The sequence below is a fragment of the Physeter macrocephalus genome, chromosome 16 (genome assembly GCF_002837175.3).
Source record: "Physeter macrocephalus isolate SW-GA chromosome 16, ASM283717v5, whole genome shotgun sequence".
NCBI lineage: Eukaryota > Metazoa > Chordata > Mammalia > Artiodactyla > Physeteridae > Physeter > Physeter macrocephalus.
Window position 1 is genome coordinate 39,983,681 of NC_041229.1, and position 22,247 is coordinate 40,005,927.

Genomic DNA, 22,247 nt, shown 5'->3' on the forward strand with positions numbered 1-22,247 from the left:
GACAGCTACATGTAAAAGAATGAAATTAGAACACTCACTAACACCATACACAAAATTAAACTCAAAATGGATGAGAGAGCTAAATGTAACACTGGACACTATAAAACTCTTAGAGGAAAACATAGGAAGAACACTCTGACATAAATCACAGCAAGATCTTTTCTGATACACCTCCTAGAATAATGGAAATTAAAACAAAAAAAAAGAAATGGGCCCTAATGAAACTTAAAAGCTTTTGCACAGCAAAGGAAACTACAAACAAGACGAAAAAATAACCCTCAGAATGGGAGATAATATTTGCAAACGAATCAACAAAGGATTAATCTCCAAAATATATAAACAGCTCATGCAGCTCAATATTAAAAAAAACAAACAACCCAATCTAAAAATGTGCAGAAGACCTAAATAGACATTTTTCCCAAGAAGACATACAGATCGCCAAGAAGCACATGAAAAGCTGCTCAACATCACTAATTACCAGAGAAATGCAAATCAGAACTACCATGAGGTATCACCTCACAGCAGTCAGAATGGCCATCATCAGAAAATCTACATTACTCAGCCATAAAAAGGAATGAAACTAGGACATCTGTAGAGATGTGGATGGATGCAGAGACTGTCACACAGAGTGAAGTAAGTCAGAAAGAGAAAAACAAATATCATATATTAACGCATATATGTGGAACCCAGAAAAATGGTACAGATGAACCGGTATGCAGGACAGAAACTGAGACACAGATGTAGAGAACAAACGTATGGACACCAAGGGAGGAAAGTGGCGGTGGGGGGTGGGGTGGGTGTGATCAACTGGGAGATTGGGATTGACATATATACACTAATATGTATAAAATGGATAACTAATAAGAACCTGCTGTATAAAAACATAAATAAAATTCAAGAATTCAAAAAAAAAAAGAAGTTAATTCTATAATACTCATCTCATGTCTTGACTGAATACTGACCTGCTATTACGGAATTTGTTGATTTCTAACCTCCAGATGAATGCTATACTATGAAAATTTATTTCCCTAGTAGACAGATATATCTAATACAAAAAAAGTGAAAACCCACTGTTACAAAGAAATAGCAATTATAATAAGGAGTGGTAATCATTTGTCACTCTTAAGACTGACAATAATTTTTAAACCACAACATTTCATACAGACAAGGGCATGATAAAATGGCCATTTTCATATGTTGCTAATGCTATTTAAAAGGCAATTTAATGATCTGTATTAAATATGTTATCAAATGTTGTACAGTTTGGAACCTATAATTTCTCTCTAGGAATCTATTCTAAACATACAGTCAGAGCTGTAGACAAAATGTGCAAGATGATAATGTTTGCATTTATGAAGCAAAAAAAAAGAAAACCACAATAGAATGGTTAAATTCTATAATGAAATATTAAGTAGCTATTAAAAATCATGTTTTGAAAAGTATGTATATATGTTTATACATAAACGTATAACAAATCCATTAATGTATTAACTGCATTACTTTTTGGTGATGGAATCATGGGTGTTTTTCCTAGTTTGCGCCTATGTGTATAGTTTCAAATTTTCACAGAGTATGTATTATTTTTATGTTAAAAAAAATTTTATGGTAAAAAAAACTTTTAAAATATAACTGTTTAAGTAGCCAACTCTTTTCTTTCACATTAAATCAGCATTCATAATAAACATGACATCATAATTCAAAGCATATTTAAAAGTTTTTTTTATCACTACTACCCTAATATGGTTGGTAGAGCTGTTCAAATTTTGGTATCTGAGAACAATAAACGGAGAACAAAGATGTAACTCAATTTAATGAACAGAGAAATAATACAGTGAGGGTCATGAAAAAACAGTCAATCACCTGCTTTGTGTCCACCTCTCTATGAACAAAAGTATAAAGATGATGGTAGGTAGAACTATTGGTTTTCACATTAGAAGTTTTCTTTACTTCAATGTTCTGAAAAATGAAAGAGAAAATAGACTGTTAGGTTAAAAGTATTAATTTTCATTTAAAGCAGGATCCAATGAAAAAAATAATTTTGTATTTTAATCAGTTATTCTTTTTTTTCCATGAGATCATGCACTGTATTTCCATTAAGCTGGAATTTAGGTTTAAAAGCCAGATTATATTTCTGTTTTTTTAAAAAATAAATTTATTTTATTTATTTTTATTTTTGGCTTCACTGGGCCTTTGCTGCTGCGTGCGGGCTTTCTCTAATTGCGGAAAGCGGGGGCTAGTCTTCGTTGCAGTGCACAGGTTTCTCATTATGGTGGCTTCTCTTATTGGAAACATGGGCTCTAGGCACGCGGGCTTCAGTAGTTGTGGTACACGGGCTCAGGAGCTGTGGCTCGTGGGTCCTAGAGCGCAGGCTCAGTAGTTGTGGCGCACGGGCTTAGTTGTTCTGTGGCATGTGGGATTTTCCCGGACCAGGGCTTGAAGCTGTGTCTCCTGCACTGGCAGGCGGATGCTTAACCACTGCGCTACCAGGGAAGCCCCAGATTATATTTCAACAAGAATACTGAATAGGTGATGCTGTACAGTTTACTACATGATATCAGGAGGCACACAATGGCAAGGTGCTCTGCTATTATTGTTTCTAAATTTGATCATCTGGTTGTGGTGGTTCATAATCACTGATAAGAGAAAGTTCTCTTTTCTTTTGTCTAACAGAAGTAGGCCAATGAATAAATGTAGAAGGGTGATAGATACCTATTTAGTGCCAAAGTATCATTTCCCAGATTACTTGGCAATTGAAAAGAGAAAAATACACCTTTATAATGGAGATCTCTTGTAGTCACATAACCACATCAGACAAATACAGAATATAAGAAACTAGTCTAGTCTATTCAAAAATTCTGAAATAAAATGTTGACTAGGGTTGGGGGAGATAATGTTTCACATTGAGAGAGACCAAGAGACAAAGCAAGCAGAGGCAACAGGTAAACCTTGACTGGATCCTGGTAAATTTTCCTAGTGTGATATTGTGGTTGCATAAGAGAATGTCCTTATTCTAGCAGAGGCATGCTGAAGTATAGAGGGTGAAATGCAATCTCTACAATCTATATTCAAATGTATATATTTATTCATTCAAATGTATACACAACCATTTGAAATCTATACACAATGCAAACAGCTTTTCCTTTGTACTCTCCTTTTAACTTCTCTGTATTTTGAAAATTTTCATAATAAAAAGTTGGGGGAAAAAAGTACAACCACACTTTTACATATAATGCATATTTGCCAAATCACTTACACAATGTTTTGCTTGCTTTATATTTTTGACCTTGGCTTGCTAGGAACATTAGGAATTATGACAAATGTAATCAAAAAAACATGGATAAAATACTGCCTGCCTTTTAACAAGGTACTGAGGGAGTGGCTGAAATTTGCCTTTTCCATTTGGATCTTGTTGGATCAACGTCACATGGCAGATGGCTCAACATAAAAGTAGGAAGGCTGACAAAACAGAGGCTTAAGACAAGAATATCTGGTACTTAGGCTGATCATACATACAAATACACTTGTCTATACAACTAAATTAGATATCCCTGTATATATATTTTTTACTTCTACTTAACTTTTTTGATAAAAATAACTATGTAATTTTGATAATCATCCAAACTAGCCATTTTAATAACCATAACAAGATAATCTGAACAAGAGGCAAGACCTTTCAAAATTAATTTCTGCTTAATAAGTTAAATGTTTTTATTTAAAAAATAAGCTCCAAATCACAAAATCGAACATTTTACTCCCATAAAGAAACAGGCCTCTCTTATCGCTTTACATAATCTTTTTTTTTTTTTTTTTCTATTTTTCTTTTTTTGCCGTGCAGCTAAGGGATCTCAGTTCCCCTACCAGGGATTGAACCTGGACCATGGCAGTGAAAGCATGGAATCCTAACCAGGGAACTCCCTACATACATTATCTTATTTAATTCTTATATTAACCCTGTGAGATAAGGCATTCTCATCCCATTGGCCATGGCTCACGGGCCCAGCCGCTCCGTGGCATGTGGGATCCTCCCGGACCGGAGCACGAACCTGTGTCCCCTGCATCGGCAGGCGGACTCACAACCACTGCGACACCAGGGAAGCCCTCATTTTACATAATCTTGTGTAAATGTATTAATTTATCTGAACCTAATTGCTTTATCTGTAAAATGGTAACTATTTACAATAGTCAAATCTTGAATGTAGGAAAGTCTTTAGGGCAAATAATTGTTTTCTTTCCCCCAATAAAATAAAAAAAATTACAGTTTTTCAAACAACAAAAGAAATTTTTGAGACAACTGGGGAAAACTGAACACAGATTGGGTATTAGATTATATTAAGAACAATATTATATTAGTATTGTGCTTTTAAAAAAGTCCCTAAACATCAGAGATACATACTAAAGTATTCATAGGTAAAATGATATCTAAGATTATTTTTAAATATTCCAGATATGTGTTACCTGTACAGTTAAAAATTAATACAAATGGTATTTTGACCTACACTGAATTCTAATAGTAAAGAAGAATTATTATAACCTAGCTCCAATACTCAAAGTAATTCACCTCAAAAAGAGTTGGAGGAGGAGGTGGCAGACTTGTAATTTTGGCAGATCTCTCTTTTTCCGCAAGCAGTGCTTCTTTTCGAGCTTTTATATGCCTTAAAAAACACAAGATGTCATAAAATTAATCTCTCAGATAATATTACAGTACAACTCAGGGTTAAGAATATAAAAGCCATTACAATCTCAAGAAATCCTCCAGTCTGATCCCACAGGCTCAATATGCTGTTTAATAAAGAGTCTATACACAGTGAACAGGTAAAAAGATGTTTACTACCAAGTGAAAGAGGTATATCTAAAGATATAAAGCTCCACAATGGGGAGTGACCCAACAAACATCTAATGTTCTTTAGTTGAGAATAATTTAGAGTAAAAAAACTAGAAATTATCGATAAAGATGGGCCACTGTATAAAATGACCACTGCTGACTAGTAACATGCTTTCATTTTTACAACATGCAAAAATCTCATCAATGACTTACAAAGAGTCTACAACCTCTTTTAATGTTCATAATTGCACTTATTTTTTTCTTTTTATATCAGAGGCAGACAGATTTTGGTTGACTTGCATTCTAAACTAGTAATACATTTCTCCAGAAACTTAGTAATTGCCACTACAGTCAGACTAGAAGAGAAAGCTCATTTGTTAGTATGTTCATCTAAGCAACCACTCCCCCACTGCATTATTTTAAACCAAGTTTAACAAACACAATGGATATACTGACTTTTAAAAAGTATCCAATGTACCCTTTACTTCCAGCCATATCAGTTTCAGTGGAGAATATGGTAAAAATCACTATTACTTTACCAGGTTTTTTGTTTCATTAACATTTCTTTTTGATTTTTCTGTACTTTCAGGGCCTCTTTATGCCTCATTTCTGCTTTTTTTTTTCTTTCTGCTGCCCGGTGTGCCAGAGCATTTAAATCAGGCTCCTAAAAACAAATATTACTTAAAATGTCATATTAAACAGGATTAAAATGTCAAATATATGATAATATGGGTGGTACCCAGTAAGGGCAAAAATCATGAAGGTGTACTCAAATGAAACACTGCACTAAAGCACAAAATTAATGATGGCATAAATAAAGCTACAAAAATCTGATGTCAGAACTTATGGCTATTACTAAAAAACACAAACTAAAACCAGGGACTGAGAATATTTTGATTGCCACATTCTTTAGAGTTCTCTTATTCCCTAAAAGTTTGGTAACAAAGACGTGCCTTCTTTGGAACCCAGCTTGTTTATTTTGTGTGACTACCTCTGGGACCACAATCTAGCATTTTCCAACCATAAAGCACAATAAACAACAAAATAAGGTCAGGGAGCAGTCTTAAATACTGAGTTAAGTTCTACTTGGCCTTTGTGAAAGTCATCAAAGAATTTTTACTGTCTGTGAATGAACTCAAGTGTATACACACTCCACTACACGTTTTGGAGGTATGAGGAATAATGAATGATAATGAAAATGAAACCAGAAATCTGAATTCACTCCACTGAATCTGTCCAAAATGCCTGAAATGAATAACAACTTCTAAATCTGAAGGTTACTATTTTATTTACACAGATAATTAAGGATTGGAAGAGAATGTTTTTCTTTTTTAATTGAAGTATAGTTGATTTACAATGTTGTGTTAGTTTCAGGTGTATATTACAGTGATTCAGTTATATACATATATATATTCTTGTTCAGATTCCTTTCCTTTGTAGGTTATTACAAAACATTGAGTATAGTTTCCTGTGCCATCCACTAGGTCATTGTTGGTTATCTATTTTATATATAGTACTGTGTATACATTAATCCCAACTTCCTAATTTATCCCCCCCCACCTTCCCCCTTTGGTAACCATACATTTGTTAGAGAATAATGTTAACTTAAACATCACTGGAAATAGATTATTCTTGACAAGACTCTTACTAGGAAATGAACCTAGCAGAATTCTTAAATTATATTAAATTTACAAAAAAGTTCGGGCTGCCCACAGCAAATTCTCTACATGAAAACATTTTTATAAGTGTCTAACAACTGTAATCTGCTTTTAACAAGTATCACTACCACAGGAAGGTAGTCAAATAAGTGCTCACTTACATTTTCTTTGGCTTGTTGATGCCCCTCTCCCATATTTCTTAAACTTGCCAAATACAGTTTTTCCAAGTTCTTTATTTTCTGAGTTTGTGATTCCTCCCATTCTGTCCTTAGTTCTTCTGCCAAACGAGTGAGTTGCTGATTTCTCCTCTGTTTTATATCTTCTCTTATTTGTAAAGCAATATCTCTTTCTTGTTCTCGAACCTGAAGGATGAGTATTTAACACATTTTATGAAAAGAGGCTTCCTTCAACTTTTTTGAAAAGCTATTTGGAAAAAGGAACTTAAATGAATTCTCTTTAGGTATTAGCTACATCAATTCTCCTAAATATTCATATTATATTAGATAAGGCCTATTTAAAGCAGAAAATCCAAGTGATGGAGGAAAAATTAAAATCTCAAGACTACTTCTAAAGTTCCCTGATTAGCAATTATGTTCCCTCCCCAGAGATCTAATCGGACTGCCATTATCATTCTAATAACATACAAGAGGCTAAATTGGTCATCACGATTCAATAAAATGTATAGCCCAGACAAGTACAGAAAGATCTAGATGAGAATTCCGTATCTGTGATACATCATCCTCAATTCTAGACAGAATGGCACCTAAAATGTTTCACAAAGACTTAACCACGTAACTCTAAAAAGACTTCTAGAGAAGAATAGACAACTTCTGAATAAATTTATTTCAGTAGCTAATTATCTTTCCAGTAAATCTTCTTCAAAGTCATTCTAATATTCTTGCTCGAATCTTCATCAGTTACATATGATTTTTAAAATGAACTATTTTCAGCAATGGGGTTGGGGAGTTGGCCTATGTTTTTGTATTGATTCGTAGGTTTTTTTGTTTGGGTTTTTTTTGTTTTTTGGGTTTTTTTTTTTGCCTTTATGTCAAATGATGTATTCTGCAAATTTATTTGGGGGAAGATCTTGGGGAATAAATATTGCATATATACATTATATATATACATATATATATAAAGAAAAAAGAAAAATATTGCTAAATATTTAATAATCTCAAAAAATGAACTATTTCCTAATAATCGAGTCAGTCCTTATCCTCAAACTCTTTTTCAATTTATTTACTGTTTCATCATACTTTTCAAATGTTCCAAAACTAGTTAATACGCAAGAACCGGGGCTCTTGTACAGCCAGAAAAGACTGTTAAATGCGACATTTTATTTAAAGCACTCTAATGTAAAAAATACTGATAATTTGGGGAAGACAAAGAATTTGACACTATGTTCCAAATAAATCTTACCTGTAGCAATCTTAGTTTTCGTCTTCTTTCATAATCTTCCTTTAAAATGACGGCTTCCTCATTAGGACTCAATCTCAGCTTGCCGGCGGCATTCACCACCTTTCTTTTCATTTTCATGTAGTACTTTAAATATGAAGGTTCTGATTTAAAATATATATATATATCTATTAAAATAGGGCAGCAAATATTAGAAAAATTTTTTAAATTCATATTAATATTTTTTACCATTTAAAGGGCTGTGTACTTGCAAATGAAATAATTTGGGTAAACTAAGTCCAACTTATTTACAAATAGCAATTTTTTTTTTGGCTGCATCAGGTCTTAGTTGCAGCACATGGGATATTTCGTTGCAGTGTGAGGGCTCTTTGTTGTGCCGTGCAGGCTTATCTCTAGTTGTAGTGCACAGGCTCCAGAGAGTGAGGGCTCAGCAGGTGTCATGCAAGGGCTCTGTAGTTGTGGCACGCAGGCTCAGTAATTGCAGCACATGGGCTTAGTTGTGCCACAGCATGTGGGATCTTAGTTCCCCGACCAGGGATCGAACCTGGGCCCCCCTGCAATGGAAGTGCAGAGTCCTAACCACTGGACCACCAGGGAATTCCCTTTCTGAAGCTTAAGCACCACTTCTCCTTGAAGCTGCCCTCCAGTGATTCTTGCTCCACCCACCTACCACTCATTCTTGACTTGCCCACCTATAACGAATATTACCTTCACATTCATATGGGGACTAACCTTATGCTATCTTGGTATCACCTTCCTCTTGTTTTTCATCAATTACAGCTTGCCCTTTCTAGTTAGAGTCCTAACAATTAAAGGACAGAGGCTCTAGGTTTTTTTTAGTTTTAATATTCAAATTAAAATAATAACAATGAATCACAACTACCAGGCATTATTTCACATGCTATGGATAGATACTGCTTTCACTCAGGTGTAAAAACAGCAGCCAGAAGAAGCTGGGGTTATCTAATAGGAACTAATACTTTCTCAATGAATTCTCCACCAAAATGTAAGCTCAATGAGGGCAGGAATGATCTTATTCATGGTTTTATGTGCATAGACTAAAAACAGTGCCTTGCATGTAAGCAGGTCCTTCAGTGTGTTGACTGAATGAATGAAAGACTCATTCAATGAGTTAATTCATGTAAAGTGCTACATACATATATGTGGTCACTGTTACAATCTGATGCCAAAAAAGGAGTAATCTTTTCCAGTGCATCCCACTCAGCTGATACTCACAAGGCTTTGGTAATGTACTCACAAAACTTTGGAAAAGTGCCAATTTTTCTCCTTACTTTAGACAAGAAGAAATAAAGGCCTCTTAAGTTAAAGGACTTGACCCAAGTGACAATATCTACTGGCAGAACCAAGGGAAGAATCCCGTTTTCTTACTCCATATGGCTCCTAACTTTCTGAAATGCTAAAATATATGGAGTGAGGAAAATTTTGTTTAAGCCAGTATATTTTGCGAGTGGGGACTGAAAAACAGGTAATAACTAAACAAAGAAGAAAAAATTGAGCAAGATTAAATTGTCTTCACAATGCATCTTTATTCATTTGTCTGAAGGTCTCTGAAAAATCACTCATATTCAAACTATTAAAACTAATTTCTGATAAGTTCCACAGACATAGTACCAAAGGAAAAAAAGCAAAAAAGAGACATATTATAAAATTCCATTTACATGAAATTCAAAAACAAGGAAGACCAATCTATGATGAAAGAGGTTAAAATAGGGGTCAGTCATCTTTCTGAGACTACTGAGAAGGAGGGGGCACAAAGGAGCCTGCCGGAGTACTAGAAATATTCCATATTTTAATCCGTACGATGGTTTTACACAAGTGTAACAGGTGTATACATATGTAAGGATTCCTCAAACAGTACACTTAGGTTTGTGTATTTAATTCTAAGTTAAACCTCAACAAAAAAGAAAAAAACTTAACTTTTCAGTGTTTTGAGTATCCATCCATTTCATTTCCTAGAGGATTACAGGAAAACATAATACACTTGTTATTTTTACCTCCTAACGTGATAGAATAACCGTTTTCTCTTGTATATCATTTTCTTAATTTTTAAACTTATTTGGAAATAATTTGACTTAGAATTCCCAGCTTCTCTAAATGTCAACCTTAGTACAATGACCAAAACCAGGAAATTAACACTAGCACAATACTTTTAACTAATCTACAGACAGTATTCAAATTTCATCAATTATCCCACTAATGTCCATTTTCTGGACCAGGACTCAAGCCAAGGGAAACATATCCTTTGACTGTTGTGTTACTCTGGGTCCTCCAAGATGCCAAGATGGGATGAAACCCACAAAGATTTTATTAGGGGAAATTCTGTGTGAGGGAAAATGGGGAGGGAGCTGGTAAAAGATGGGAGCATTTCAGAATCCATGCAAATCAGACACTGAGTGAAGGAGGGAGGGAAAGTTGGTTAGATGCCTCTTAGACTGCCATGCAGTCTCAGGAAGGTTCAGCAAGACTTCTGGGGAGTCCTTAAGCCAGAATCCCTTGTGTCTTAGGAACGGGCCTGCCTTCACATCCACACCAGGCTCAGTCATTAACTAGGAGCAGTCCATGGAAGGCATCCATACAAACAGATTTCAGAACACCGGGGATGAGGGTCTATGAATTACGTTCTAATGGCTGCCAAGGTTGTTTTGCCTCCTTCAACTCCTCTAATCTGAAACCTTCCTCAGTCTGTTTTTTTTTTCCCCTCAAGATCTTGACATTTTTAAAAGATGCCAGTCAGTTATTTTGCAGACTGTCCCTCAATTTGGATGTGTTTAATCCCTTCTTGTGTTTGGACTAAGGTCATGCACTTTTGCCAAGACCACTGCAGAAGTCACTAGGCACCCTTCTCAGTGCATCACACCAGGAGGTAAATGATGTTAACATGATGCAAATTTTGATCACTTGATTAAGTAGGTGTCTAACACGTTTATCCACTGTAGATACTACTTCTCCTTTTTAAGTATTTGGTGGAGAGATAGTTGAGGTTATATAAATGTCATGTTCCTCACCATACTTCTACCAACTAAATTTAGTATCCATTGATAACTGCCTGAAACAATTACTAAGGCATCTGTCAAAAGGTATTCTCTATTTCCATTATTTCTTCTACACTTACCAACTGGAATCCTACTGTAAGAGTTTACCCCATTCCCTCACTTTAGTATTTATTCACATCAATATGGATTTTCAAATTGTATGTATTCTAACTGACAAATAATAAAGGTGATGCTACTTATCTTGCAAGACTTTGTCCTGAGGATTAAATGGCAGCTGGCACATCGTAATCACATATACCAGACTTAGAAGATCTGGGTTCAAGGCCCAACACTACCACTTTAAAGAAGGAAAACCCTTAAGTCACTTTGGTCTCGTTTCCTTAAACTATATAAGGGGAATAACAATACCGTGTCCAACAGGTTGTTCTGATGATTATGTGACTTAACGAATATAAACTGCCAAATATTTTCTAAATATTAAAGATTCAAAATTCCCCACTGTTGTAAAAGCTCGGGCTTGTGGCAGGACTTAATATCTAAGAAATTAAAGGTGAGAGACACCGAGAAAGAGTACGCTCTCCGCATGAAACAATTCCAGGCAGTGCTCTTAAACGGCTACCAGGATTGAGGCCACTCCGCAGGTGACCTGGGGGCAGGGTGGGCAGGACGCAGCCAGAAGCGTTCGCAGTAGCGACCGCGAAGGCCGTCCCGGCCGCCCTGACTTGGAAGCTCAGGGACCCCGCGAGACCCGATCCCGGGATGACCCGCAAAGCCACCCACGCCAAAGGCCCCGGAGTGGCCTCTCGCACGAAGCAGGCGGGTCTGGGTCGGGACGCGCGTGCCCGCTGCGCCGGCGCTCCTCCCGGCCGCCTGCCCGACCCCAGCCGGGGCCCGCGGGCCGTGCTGCGTGCGCGGCACCCCCTTCATCCAGAGCACACTCCCGGTTCCCGGCCTCGGGGAGTCGTGCACGCCCGCAGCCGTCACTCACCCGGGAAACAGGACCCCGGACTCAGGAACCGCGGCTCAGACAGAGAAGGTCTCAGCGGCCACCACACAGCAGCCTCCCAACAGCCGTTTGTGCGCCTGCGTGGCGGCCATCACCGAGCTCCCGTCACTTCCGTCATTCAAACCGCCCGCCAATGGCGCGGCGGAACCGCGGGAACCCGCCTCGTCCCGCCTCCTCCGGGGGCCGCCGGGACTGCCGCGCCGGAAAGCCGGCTCCCTGCGCACGCGCACGCGCAGGCCCCCCGTCGGCCGGGTTATTTCTTCCACCGGGGGCGGCTCACGGGTTTTACCTCACCTCTCAGAACGTGCTCATTTTGCAGATCGCGAACAGAGGTCCGGAAAGGGGAGCACGTTTACCCAGGGCCATGAGGGTGATGTTAGTCTTTAGTGCCATCATGAAGATTCCTTGGGATATGCATCCTTTTGTGTACTGACTATGCAATTCATGTGGTACTATTACGGTGCATTTATTTTTTTGTTTTTAAAAAATTTTATTGAAGTATGGTTGATTTACAATGTGTTAATTTCTTCTGTACAGCAAAGTGGCTCAGTTATTCACATATATTCTTTATCGTATTCTTTTCCGTTATGCTTTGTCACAGGATATTGAATATAGTTCCCTGTGCTATACAGTAGCACCTTGTTGTTTATCCATCCTATATATAATAGTTTGTCTCTGCTAATCTCAGATTTCCACTCATTCCCTCCCCTACCCTGCCCCCCCAACCAGTAGTCTGTTCTCTATGTCTGTGAGTCTGTTTTTGTTTAGTAGATACATTGATTTTGCAGTTATTTTCTGATAGCTTTCAACTCGTGCAACAGTGAACCGTATCATGATATTCTGTGCCTCCAGAGGTCTGCCACACCTAGAGCATGTCAAGGATTTATCTGCTGTAAATAACGGAGAGTCAGAAAGGGGGTGAGCGCGGGTTCATATTTATTGAGCACCTATTCTGTGCCAAGTACAGTGTGCTAGGTGCAGGGGAGACAAGGGTGAATGGATTATGACCCCATCCTAGATTTTGTAGTGTAGAGGGTGAAACATACCAGGAATCAAAGAATTAGAACATGGGGAGTGGGGGAGAGGGAAGTTGCTTATATGATCAGATCTGGCTTCATTGTGAAGAAGAAGTCAGAGGAAGTTAAGACTGAAGCCAAGGCAGGGAAGCCAATTATGATTCTGCTGCAGGAAGTGAAAGATGATTACAATAAGAATGGATAAGTGGATAGATTTAAGAGGCAAATAGGCGGTCAGACATCGGGAGTTGGTGGTTATCTGGTTATGGAAGGCAAAAAAGAGGGAGAAGTCAATGGTGATGCCCAAGTTCCATATTTAGCAACTGAGTGGATGGGGATAACATTCTCCTAGAACACACAAGGAGAGGATCAGGTTTGGGAAGGGAAAATAATGAGTTAAGTTTTGAATATTTTTAATTTGAGCCGTTTCTGGGATATCTTTTTTTTTTTTTTTTTTGAGGTACGCGGGCCTCTCACTGCCGCGGCCTTTCCCGCCGCGGAGCACAGGCTCCGGACGCGCAGGCCCAGCGGCAATGGCCCACGGGCCCAGTCGCTCCGCGGCATGCGGGATCCTCCTGGACCGGGGCACGAACCCGTGTCCCCTGCACCGGCGGGAGGACTCCCAACCACTGTGCCACCAGGAAAGCCCTGGGATATCTTGAAAAAGGAATGAATTCCAGAAATATTTAGGTGGAAAAATTAGCAGTACTTGACAAACAATTGCTTGTGAGGTTAAAGGAAAAGGGAGAGTGAAATTAACTTCACGGTCATTGGCTTGAGGAGCGCTATTATGGTGCTGCCAGTAACCAACGGAGAAGTCAGAAGTGGGAGTCAGTTTAGTGGGCAAGGTGATGAGCTCGGCTCCGGACATGTTGGGCTTCACGTGCCTGTGGAATGACGTGCAGCAAGAAGAGGAATACAATGGTAGACAGCTCACAGAACTGGGCTAGCGTATAGACTCGGGTTTCATTTCCATATGAGTTATAACCAAAGCTATAAAAGTGGTTGAGATCATTTTGGGATAATTTGCAGAATGAGAAGAGCAATGAACTAAGGACCAAACTCTGAGGAACACCAAGACTTAAAGGAATTGGAGAAAAGAACTGTCAAGTACACAAAGAAGAAATAGTGTGGGGACTTCCATCGTGGCACAGTGGATAAGACTCTGCTCTCCCAATGTAGGGGGCCCAGGTTTGATCCCTGGTCAGGGAACTAGATCCCACAAGCCTGTTGCAACTAAGAGTTCGTATGCCACAACTAAGGACTCCATGTGCTGCAACTAAGGAGCCTCCCTGCCACAACTAAGACCCAGTGCAACCAAATAAATAAATAAATAATTTTTTTAAAAAATCAAGAAAGAAGAGAAACCATTATGTTAAAAAAAAAAAAAAAGAGGAAGAAGATGAAGAAGAAATAGTGTGATCCAACTTGCTTTTACAGACAAGGAAGCTGAGTTACAGAGAAATTCAGTGACCTGGCCAAGAGCACATGTAAGGGAAGGGTGCAGCCAAGACTAGAGTTCATGTATTTATCCCCAATACTGGGGTTCTTCCTCCCTGCTTCCCTATCCATTTCCTGTCACATTTATCTTAATGAATAGCTGTATTTATTCTAAACATACCTCCTCAACATCCTCAACACAGATTCATAGATACTCTCCCACACCCAACAAAAGGTGTGCCCGTTATTTCATGCCTTGGGCTAGTTTTAGTGCCCACCATGTTTTCCAGGAGCACCCTGCACATTCCCCATCATGGCACTTATCAATTCTTATTGAAATGACCTGTTTATTAGGCACTCTGTTGATTAGACTCTGAATTCCTCAAGAACCAGGAGTGCATTTTGTTCAGTTGCCTGCCACAGAGCTTCTCTAATGTTTATTAAATGAATGAACAAATGAATGAATTATATGCATCACTTCCTCTACCTCCATCCTGGGCAGAAATCTTACAATTGAAGATTTTGAATTACGACTTGTTATGGTTTTAATAGGAAGCACTGAGGAATCAAAGAAAGCCCAGTGGGCCTAGAGTCAGAGTGTTTGGTTTAGCATCATAACTCTGAGACTTTCCAGCTATAGGACACTAAGCCAATGAGCCTTAGTTTCTAGTTTGGTCCTCTACTGTTGCCAACCAAACCAACCCAGGATGTCCAGAATGGCTCACTCATTATGACTAGCAGTTGATTCTGATTGTCATTTGAAAACTTAGCTGCAACTATTGACTGAAGTGCCTTCATGTGGCCTTTCCATGTGGATTGGACTTCTTACTAGCTGAGTTTCAAGAGGGTGTCCAAAGAATAAGTATTTCCAGGGCAAGAAAGTGAAAGCTACGAGTCCTTTTAAAGGCAAGGCTGAGAAATAGTTATAGTAAGTTCTGCCACAGTGTATTGATTAAGTTTCATAGGGCCAGCCCAAATTCAAGTGAAGGGGAAACAAAAGCCATCTCTCAATGAAGTGACAAAAAAATCTGCGGCCATCTTTAATTCACCACCGTTTCCTTAGTAATACTTGATCAGCCCTCTTCACTGGCTGGTTGTGAGACTCAAAGGCATGAATCAAAAAGAGGACTTATAAACTCCAAAACCATGTTAGATACATTAGCAGTTATTTTATATATGGGAAACTTCCTTTTCTGTTCTCATACAGACCCAGCCCTCCAGGCCACAGGGGTAGGCATGTGACCCAGACTGGGCAAATCACAGTTCTCTATCTCCCTTGCCATTGAGATTGACCCAAGGATAGGAACATAATCTAAATTGGGTCAATCAGAGTCTTTCACAGGAATTTTCTTACTGGAGTCAGCAGGGATGAATATTTAACTCTCTGAGCTCATGTTATGATATGAAGCTGGAGATTCCCCAGCAAGATTTCCCACCATGTGGTCACCCACAGGCTGGTCTGAAAGAATAAGTTTGACACTCAGCCAGGAACACAGAGAGAGAATCCTGACACTTGTCAAGTGCCTGGATCGAGCCATCCCTGATGTGAGCTCTTTCTAAAGCTTACTGGTAGGAGCCATTAAGTTCTCCCTGACCTTTTACTTAAGCTGCTTTGAATGGGAGTTTCTCTTACTTTTGCAAATTGAAAGAGGCTGTAGGTTTACATTTAAATTCTCACAGGCAAACAACATCTGGGCATCTTGGGAAATAGCATAGAATCAAAGTTCAGATATTGGACCTACAATCCAACTGCCTGGGCTTAAATTTCTGGCTTAGCAACTCTGTGACCTTGAGCTAGTTCCTCAACCTCCTGAGAAGTCGGTTTTCTCATCTTTAAAAGGGATGTAGTGAAAGTACTCAAAAGGTTATGAGGTTTAAAACTCTTAAGAGAATGCTTAGCACAAAGCATGCCATAAATGCTATCTTTTTTGGCATTTATTTTAATACATTCATCTCAGACTGCAGGAGGCAAAACCAAAACCAAACCAAACAAAAAAACCTTTGAAATGTGTTTATTAGTGTTTGGGGTTTAATTTTTTTCCATATATATATATATATTTATTACAGTCGAGAAACCATTATGTTAAAAAAAAAAAAGAGGAAGAAGATGAAGAAGAAATAGTGTGATCCAACTTGCTTTTACAGACAAGGAAGCTGAGTTACAGAGAAATTCAGTGACCTGGCCAAGAGCACATGTAAGGGAAGGGTGCAGCCAAGACTAGAGTTCATGTATTTATCCCCAATACTGGGGTTCTTCCTCCCTGCTTCCCTATCCATTTCCTGTCACATTTATCTTAATGAATAGCTGTATTTATTCTAAACATACCTCCTCAACATCCTCAACACAGATTCATAGATACTCTCCCACACCCAACAAAAGGTGTGCCCGTTATTTCATGCCTTGGGCTAGTTTTAGTGCCCACCATGTTTTCCAGGAGCACCCTGCACATTCCCCATCATGGCACTTATCAATTCTTATTGAAATGACCTGTTTATTAGGCACTCTGTTGATTAGACTCTGAATTCCTCAAGAACCAGGAGTGCATTTTGTTCAGTTGCCTGCCACAGAGCTTCTCTAATGTTTATTAAATGAATGAACAAATGAATGAATTATATGCATCACTTCCTCTACCTCCATCCTGGGCAGAAATCTTACAATTGAAGATTTTGAATTACGACTTGTTATGGTTTTAATAGGAAGCACTGAGGAATCAAAGAAAGCCCAGTGGGCCTAGAGTCAGAGTGTTTGGTTTAGCATCATAACTCTGAGACTTTCCAGCTATAGGACACTAAGCCAATGAGCCTTAGTTTCTAGTTTGGTCCTCTACTGTTGCCAACCAAACCAACCCAGGATGTCCAGAATGGCTCACTCATTATGACTAGCAGTTGATTCTGATTGTCATTTGAAAACTTAGCTGCAACTATTGACTGAAGTGCCTTCATGTGGCCTTTCCATGTGGATTGGACTTCTTACTAGCTGAGTTTCAAGAGGGTGTCCAAAGAATAAGTATTTCCAGGGCAAGAAAGTGAAAGCTACGAGTCCTTTTAAAGGCAAGGCTGAGAAATAGTTATAGTAAGTTCTGCCACAGTGTATTGATTAAGTTTCATAGGGCCAGCCCAAATTCAAGTGAAGGGGAAACAAAAGCCATCTCTCAATGAAGTGACAAAAAAATCTGCGGCCATCTTTAATTCACCACCGTTTCCTTAGTAATACTTGATCAGCCCTCTTCACTGGCTGGTTGTGAGACTCAAAGGCATGAATCAAAAAGAGGACTTATAAACTCCAAAACCATGTTAGATACATTAGCAGTTATTTTATATATGGGAAACTTCCTTTTCTGTTCTCATACAGACCCAGCCCTCCAGGCCACAGGGGTAGGCATGTGACCCAGACTGGGCAAATCACAGTTCTCTATCTCCCTTGCCATTGAGATTGACCCAAGGATAGGAACATAATCTAAATTGGGTCAATCAGAGTCTTTCACAGGAATTTTCTTACTGGAGTCAGCAGGGATGAATATTTAACTCTCTGAGCTCATGTTATGATATGAAGCTGGAGATTCCCCAGCAAGATTTCCCACCATGTGGTCACCCACAGGCTGGTCTGAAAGAATAAGTTTGACACTCAGCCAGGAACACAGAGAGAGAATCCTGACACTTGTCAAGTGCCTGGATCGAGCCATCCCTGATGTGAGCTCTTTCTAAAGCTTACTGGTAGGAGCCATTAAGTTCTCCCTGACCTTTTACTTAAGCTGCTTTGAATGGGAGTTTCTCTTACTTTTGCAAATTGAAAGAGGCTGTAGGTTTACATTTAAATTCTCACAGGCAAACAACATCTGGGCATCTTGGGAAATAGCATAGAATCAAAGTTCAGATATTGGACCTACAATCCAACTGCCTGGGCTTAAATTTCTGGCTTAGCAACTCTGTGACCTTGAGCTAGTTCCTCAACCTCCTGAGAAGTCGGTTTTCTCATCTTTAAAAGGGATGTAGTGAAAGTACTCAAAAGGTTATGAGGTTTAAAACTCTTAAGAGAATGCTTAGCACAAAGCATGCCATAAATGCTATCTTTTTTGGCATTTATTTTAATACATTCATCTCAGACTGCAGGAGGCAAAACCAAAACCAAACCAAACAAAAAAACCTTTGAAATGTGTTTATTAGTGTTTGGGGTTTAATTTTTTTCCATATATATATATATTTATTACAGTCGCATTATCCAACTTAGGTAGTGTCCATATCTTTGCTGTTGTAAATAATGTTGCAATGAACATGGGTGCAGATATCTTTTCACGTTCCTGTTTTTGTTTCCTAGGTTATTACAAGATATTGAATATAGTGAGGGTTTAATTTTTAATTAGGTCCTTTTGTATTTTATTGGCTTAGGGATAGGTATATAGGTTAACAAAAAAACCTTTGGTGTTTATTAATTAGTGTTTGGGGTTTAATTTTTTTCCATATATATATATTTATTACAGTCGCATTATCCAACTTAGGTAGTGTCCATATCTTTGCTGTTGTAAATAATGTTGCAATGAACATGGGTGCAGATATCTTTTCACGTTCCTGTTTTTGTTTCCTAGGTTATTACAAGATATTGAATATAGTGAGGGTTTAATTTTTAATTAGGTCCTTTTGTATTTTATTGGCTTAGGGATAGGTATATAGGTTTAGCTTCTAGTGTCGTTACCCCACTAGGAATGAACATTAATAAGCAATGATCAAGAGGAAGAGTTTCCCCTAGGCAGTAACATTAGTGTGACTGGTTGCTATGCAGTGCTGCCCCTTAAAATGCAATGGAAGCGGGCTTCCCTGGTGGAGCAGTGGTTGGGGGTCCGCCTGCCGATGCAGGGGACGCGGGTTCGTGCCCCGGTCCGGGAGGATCCCACATGCCTTGGAACAGCTGGGCCCGTGGGCCATGGCCGCTGAGCCTGCGCGTCCGGAGCCTGTGCTCCGCAACAGGAGAGGCCACAACAGTGAGAGGCCCGCGTACCGCAAAAAAAAAAAAAAAAAAATGCAACGGAAGCCGTTCAGGAGTGGAGCAGTTTAAGATGTTTCTCTGATGGCAACAGTTTCACTGTTTTCTGAGTTCCTTTCATCTTTATCCACATTCAATATGGGAGATTGGCATTAAAGTAGGGGTAGGGGGGACCCTCAGTAATTCTCATGTATAAAGTCCAGAAGAAAGGGAATCACTGCAAGAACAGAAGTAATCAAACTTCCATCTGACCATCTGCCAACTGGGCTTTCTCTCTCTCTGGCATAAACACCACAAGAGCTTAACAAGTGATAGTATCTCAGGATAATTTACGGCAAGTAACAGAAGTGAGAATAAGAGTGCTCAGCTGGAGAGGAAAGATGGGCTGGGAAAGGCTTTTAAAAGCTATAAATATATATTTTTTAATGTGTGTGGGTAGATCCGGAGGTGGGGAGGAATTGGGCCATTTATTTAAGGAGAGTGAGAATTGAGAGGAAAGAATAGGGAAATTAATTTTGTTTCATCTTTTAAATCTTTTTCAACTAATATGATTTTTATTAATATTACTAATATTTATTAAGCCATGAGGGTGTAAACCATGAGTTACATACTTAAAAAAAAAGACAGGGAAGTCTGAATGAAAAGGGGGAAAAAAGGAAATTGTTTACAACCCAGGCATGTACATAGCAGTTGAGGAGGATTAGGTGGGCTGGGGAAGAGCTTTGCAGCTGGAGTCAGAAGATGTAGGTTTGGACATCTGCTTGACCAACAGTTAACCTCTCTGAGGCTCCGTCTTTATCTATAAAATGGGTATGAAAATACCCAACATTTATTGGGCACTCCATGTGCCAGGGACACTAATACCTTTCCTATCTTATAGAACAGTTGTAAAGACTACATTTTAAAAAGTTGTTATAAAAACCAACTAGGAAAGGTTGTAAATATCCTACATAAAAACATATACATAACTATAAAAGATCATACTACAATTTGACCACCTGTGCAGACTCTGGACAGGCAATGTCCACTTTGCAGTTTGTTACTGTCATTTGACCTGCTTTAACTGATCCAACTTTTATACAACAAGAATCAGCATTATTTGGTCATAGTGCTCTTCATCCAAAATTATTTCCATTTCCTTATGAATATAACAATAATCTACACCCTTGCCACACAAAGTGTGATCCAAGGACCAGAAGCATTGGCATCACCTGGGAGCTTGTCAGAAATGCAGACTCTCAGACTCCATCCCAGGTATGCTGAGACAGAATCTGCATTTTTACTAGATTTGCAGGCAGTTTATATACACATTAAAGTTTGAGAAACACTGCTTGACACAAAGCCCCATGTGAGGCAAATTGAGGACAGAGTAATTTATTTCCAAATAGGAATAGAAAAGGGGAAATAAATGAATCATAATATGAATAAGTAACAGAGGCAGACCAGGACACTATCTAAAATGGGGAAAGAGAGCCAAAGAAGAAAATATGAACAAAAATGATTACAAAAACAACCCAAAAGTAATTAAGAAGATGGCAATACATAGATATCTATCAATAATTACTTTAAATGTAAATGGACCAAATGCTACAATCAAAAGATGTAGACTGCCTGAATGGTTACAAAACCAGACCCAAAAATATGCTGCCTACAAGCGACTCACTTCAGATCTAAAGACACACACAGGCTAAAAGTGAGGGAATGGGAAAAATATACTACCCCCTAGATCAGGGGTTCCCAACCCCTGGGCCACAGACTGATACTGGTCCATGGACTTTTAGGAACTGGGCCGCACAGCAGGAGGTGAGTGGTGGGCGAGCGTGGGAAGCTACATCTGCCACTCCCCATTGCTTACATTACCACCTAAACCAGACCCCACCCCATCTGTGGAAATATTGTCTTCCATGAAACTGGTCCCTGGTGCCAGAAAGGTTGGGGACAACTGCCCTACATTTTACCAATACAGACCATGGCCACTTTGTGGTATAAGTTTATGGTGTGGTTGAAAGAGTATACTGGATTTGGAGTTCTTATTCCAGCTCTGCCACTTACAAACAGAATATCAGTCACTCTGAGACTCAATTTCCTTACCTATAAAATGGGGATCATAATATCTATAATTTACATGAGGCATTGAGCACAGAACTGAGAAACCATTGCTCCTTTCATCTCCCTTGAGGGAGCATGTCCAGGAGGGTAATAATAGGATGGGTCGGTGTTATCTTTATGATGGATTAGCTCTCACCCAGAAACTTGGGAATGTGTCTACATAGTGGGCATCTTAATAAGAAGGTAATTGGGAATTCCCTGGTAGTCCAGTGGTTAGGACTTGGCGCTTTCACTGCTGTGACCTGAGTTCAATCGCTGGTCAGGGAACTAAGATCCCACAAGTTGCATGGTGTGCTTCCCCCAAAAGATGGTAATTATCCACTTATAAGCATTTTGGTTATGTTGTATTCATTCATTCATTGACTATTCATTGAGCAACTACTAAGTGCCAACCAAGTACTTTGACTGAGGATACAGTGATGAACCAGATATTGAGGATATAACAAATGCACAGGACAGACATGATCCTACCCTCGAAAAGGCAGTGCAGACGTGTGAACAGGCTCTCACAATACCTCATATTAAGTGCAACAGCCTGCTCGTTCCTTGCTCGCTTTTATTCCCAGCTAGTGCCCTGTTTGAGCCTAAAGTGTGGTTGCCACATAAGTGGTGAACTAGTGAGGTGGCCATCAGAAGTCTGTGGGGGGCTCCCCTGGTGGCGCAGTGGTTGAGAGTCCGCCTGCCAATGCAGGGGACACGGGTTCATGCCCCAGTCTGGGAAGATCCCACATGCTGCGGAGCGACTGGGCCCGTGAGCCATGGCCGCTGAGCCTGCGCGTCCAGAGCCT

At 39.2% G+C, this 22,247-nt stretch overlaps 1 protein-coding gene and 1 non-coding gene across 12 annotated transcripts in view; both read right to left on the bottom strand.

Moving 5' to 3' along the window:
* CEP295 (centrosomal protein 295) overlaps positions 1–12,015 on the bottom strand; it is a 47,448-nt gene extending 35,433 nt beyond the window's left edge. For 7 of the 11 annotated variants that reach the window (XR_008619634.1, XR_008619633.1, XM_055091688.1 and 4 more), the window contains exons 1-6: positions 11,899–12,015; positions 7,900–8,039; positions 6,642–6,842; positions 5,362–5,486; positions 4,559–4,652; positions 1,861–1,956 (exon numbers count right to left, since the gene is read on the bottom strand). Coding sequence is in view for 8 of the 11 variants with exons in the window: in XM_055091688.1 (XP_054947663.1) it covers positions 1,861–1,956; positions 4,559–4,652; positions 5,362–5,486; positions 6,642–6,842; positions 7,900–8,016 (633 nt within the window). In the remaining 3 variants the exon portion in view is untranslated. Of the gene's footprint in view, positions 1–1,860; positions 1,957–4,558; positions 4,653–5,361; positions 5,487–6,641; positions 6,843–7,899; positions 8,040–8,628; positions 8,699–9,834; positions 9,870–11,898 lie in introns of those variants that run through there. The other 4 variants (XM_055091683.1, XM_055091684.1, XM_055091689.1 and 1 more) reach the window with 4 other exon arrangements.
* On the bottom strand, positions 8,420–8,493 carry TRNAG-UCC (transfer RNA glycine (anticodon UCC)). The gene has a single exon. It is a non-coding gene; the product is annotated as a tRNA-Gly (tRNA).
* Positions 12,016–22,247: the final 10,232 nt, after the last annotated feature.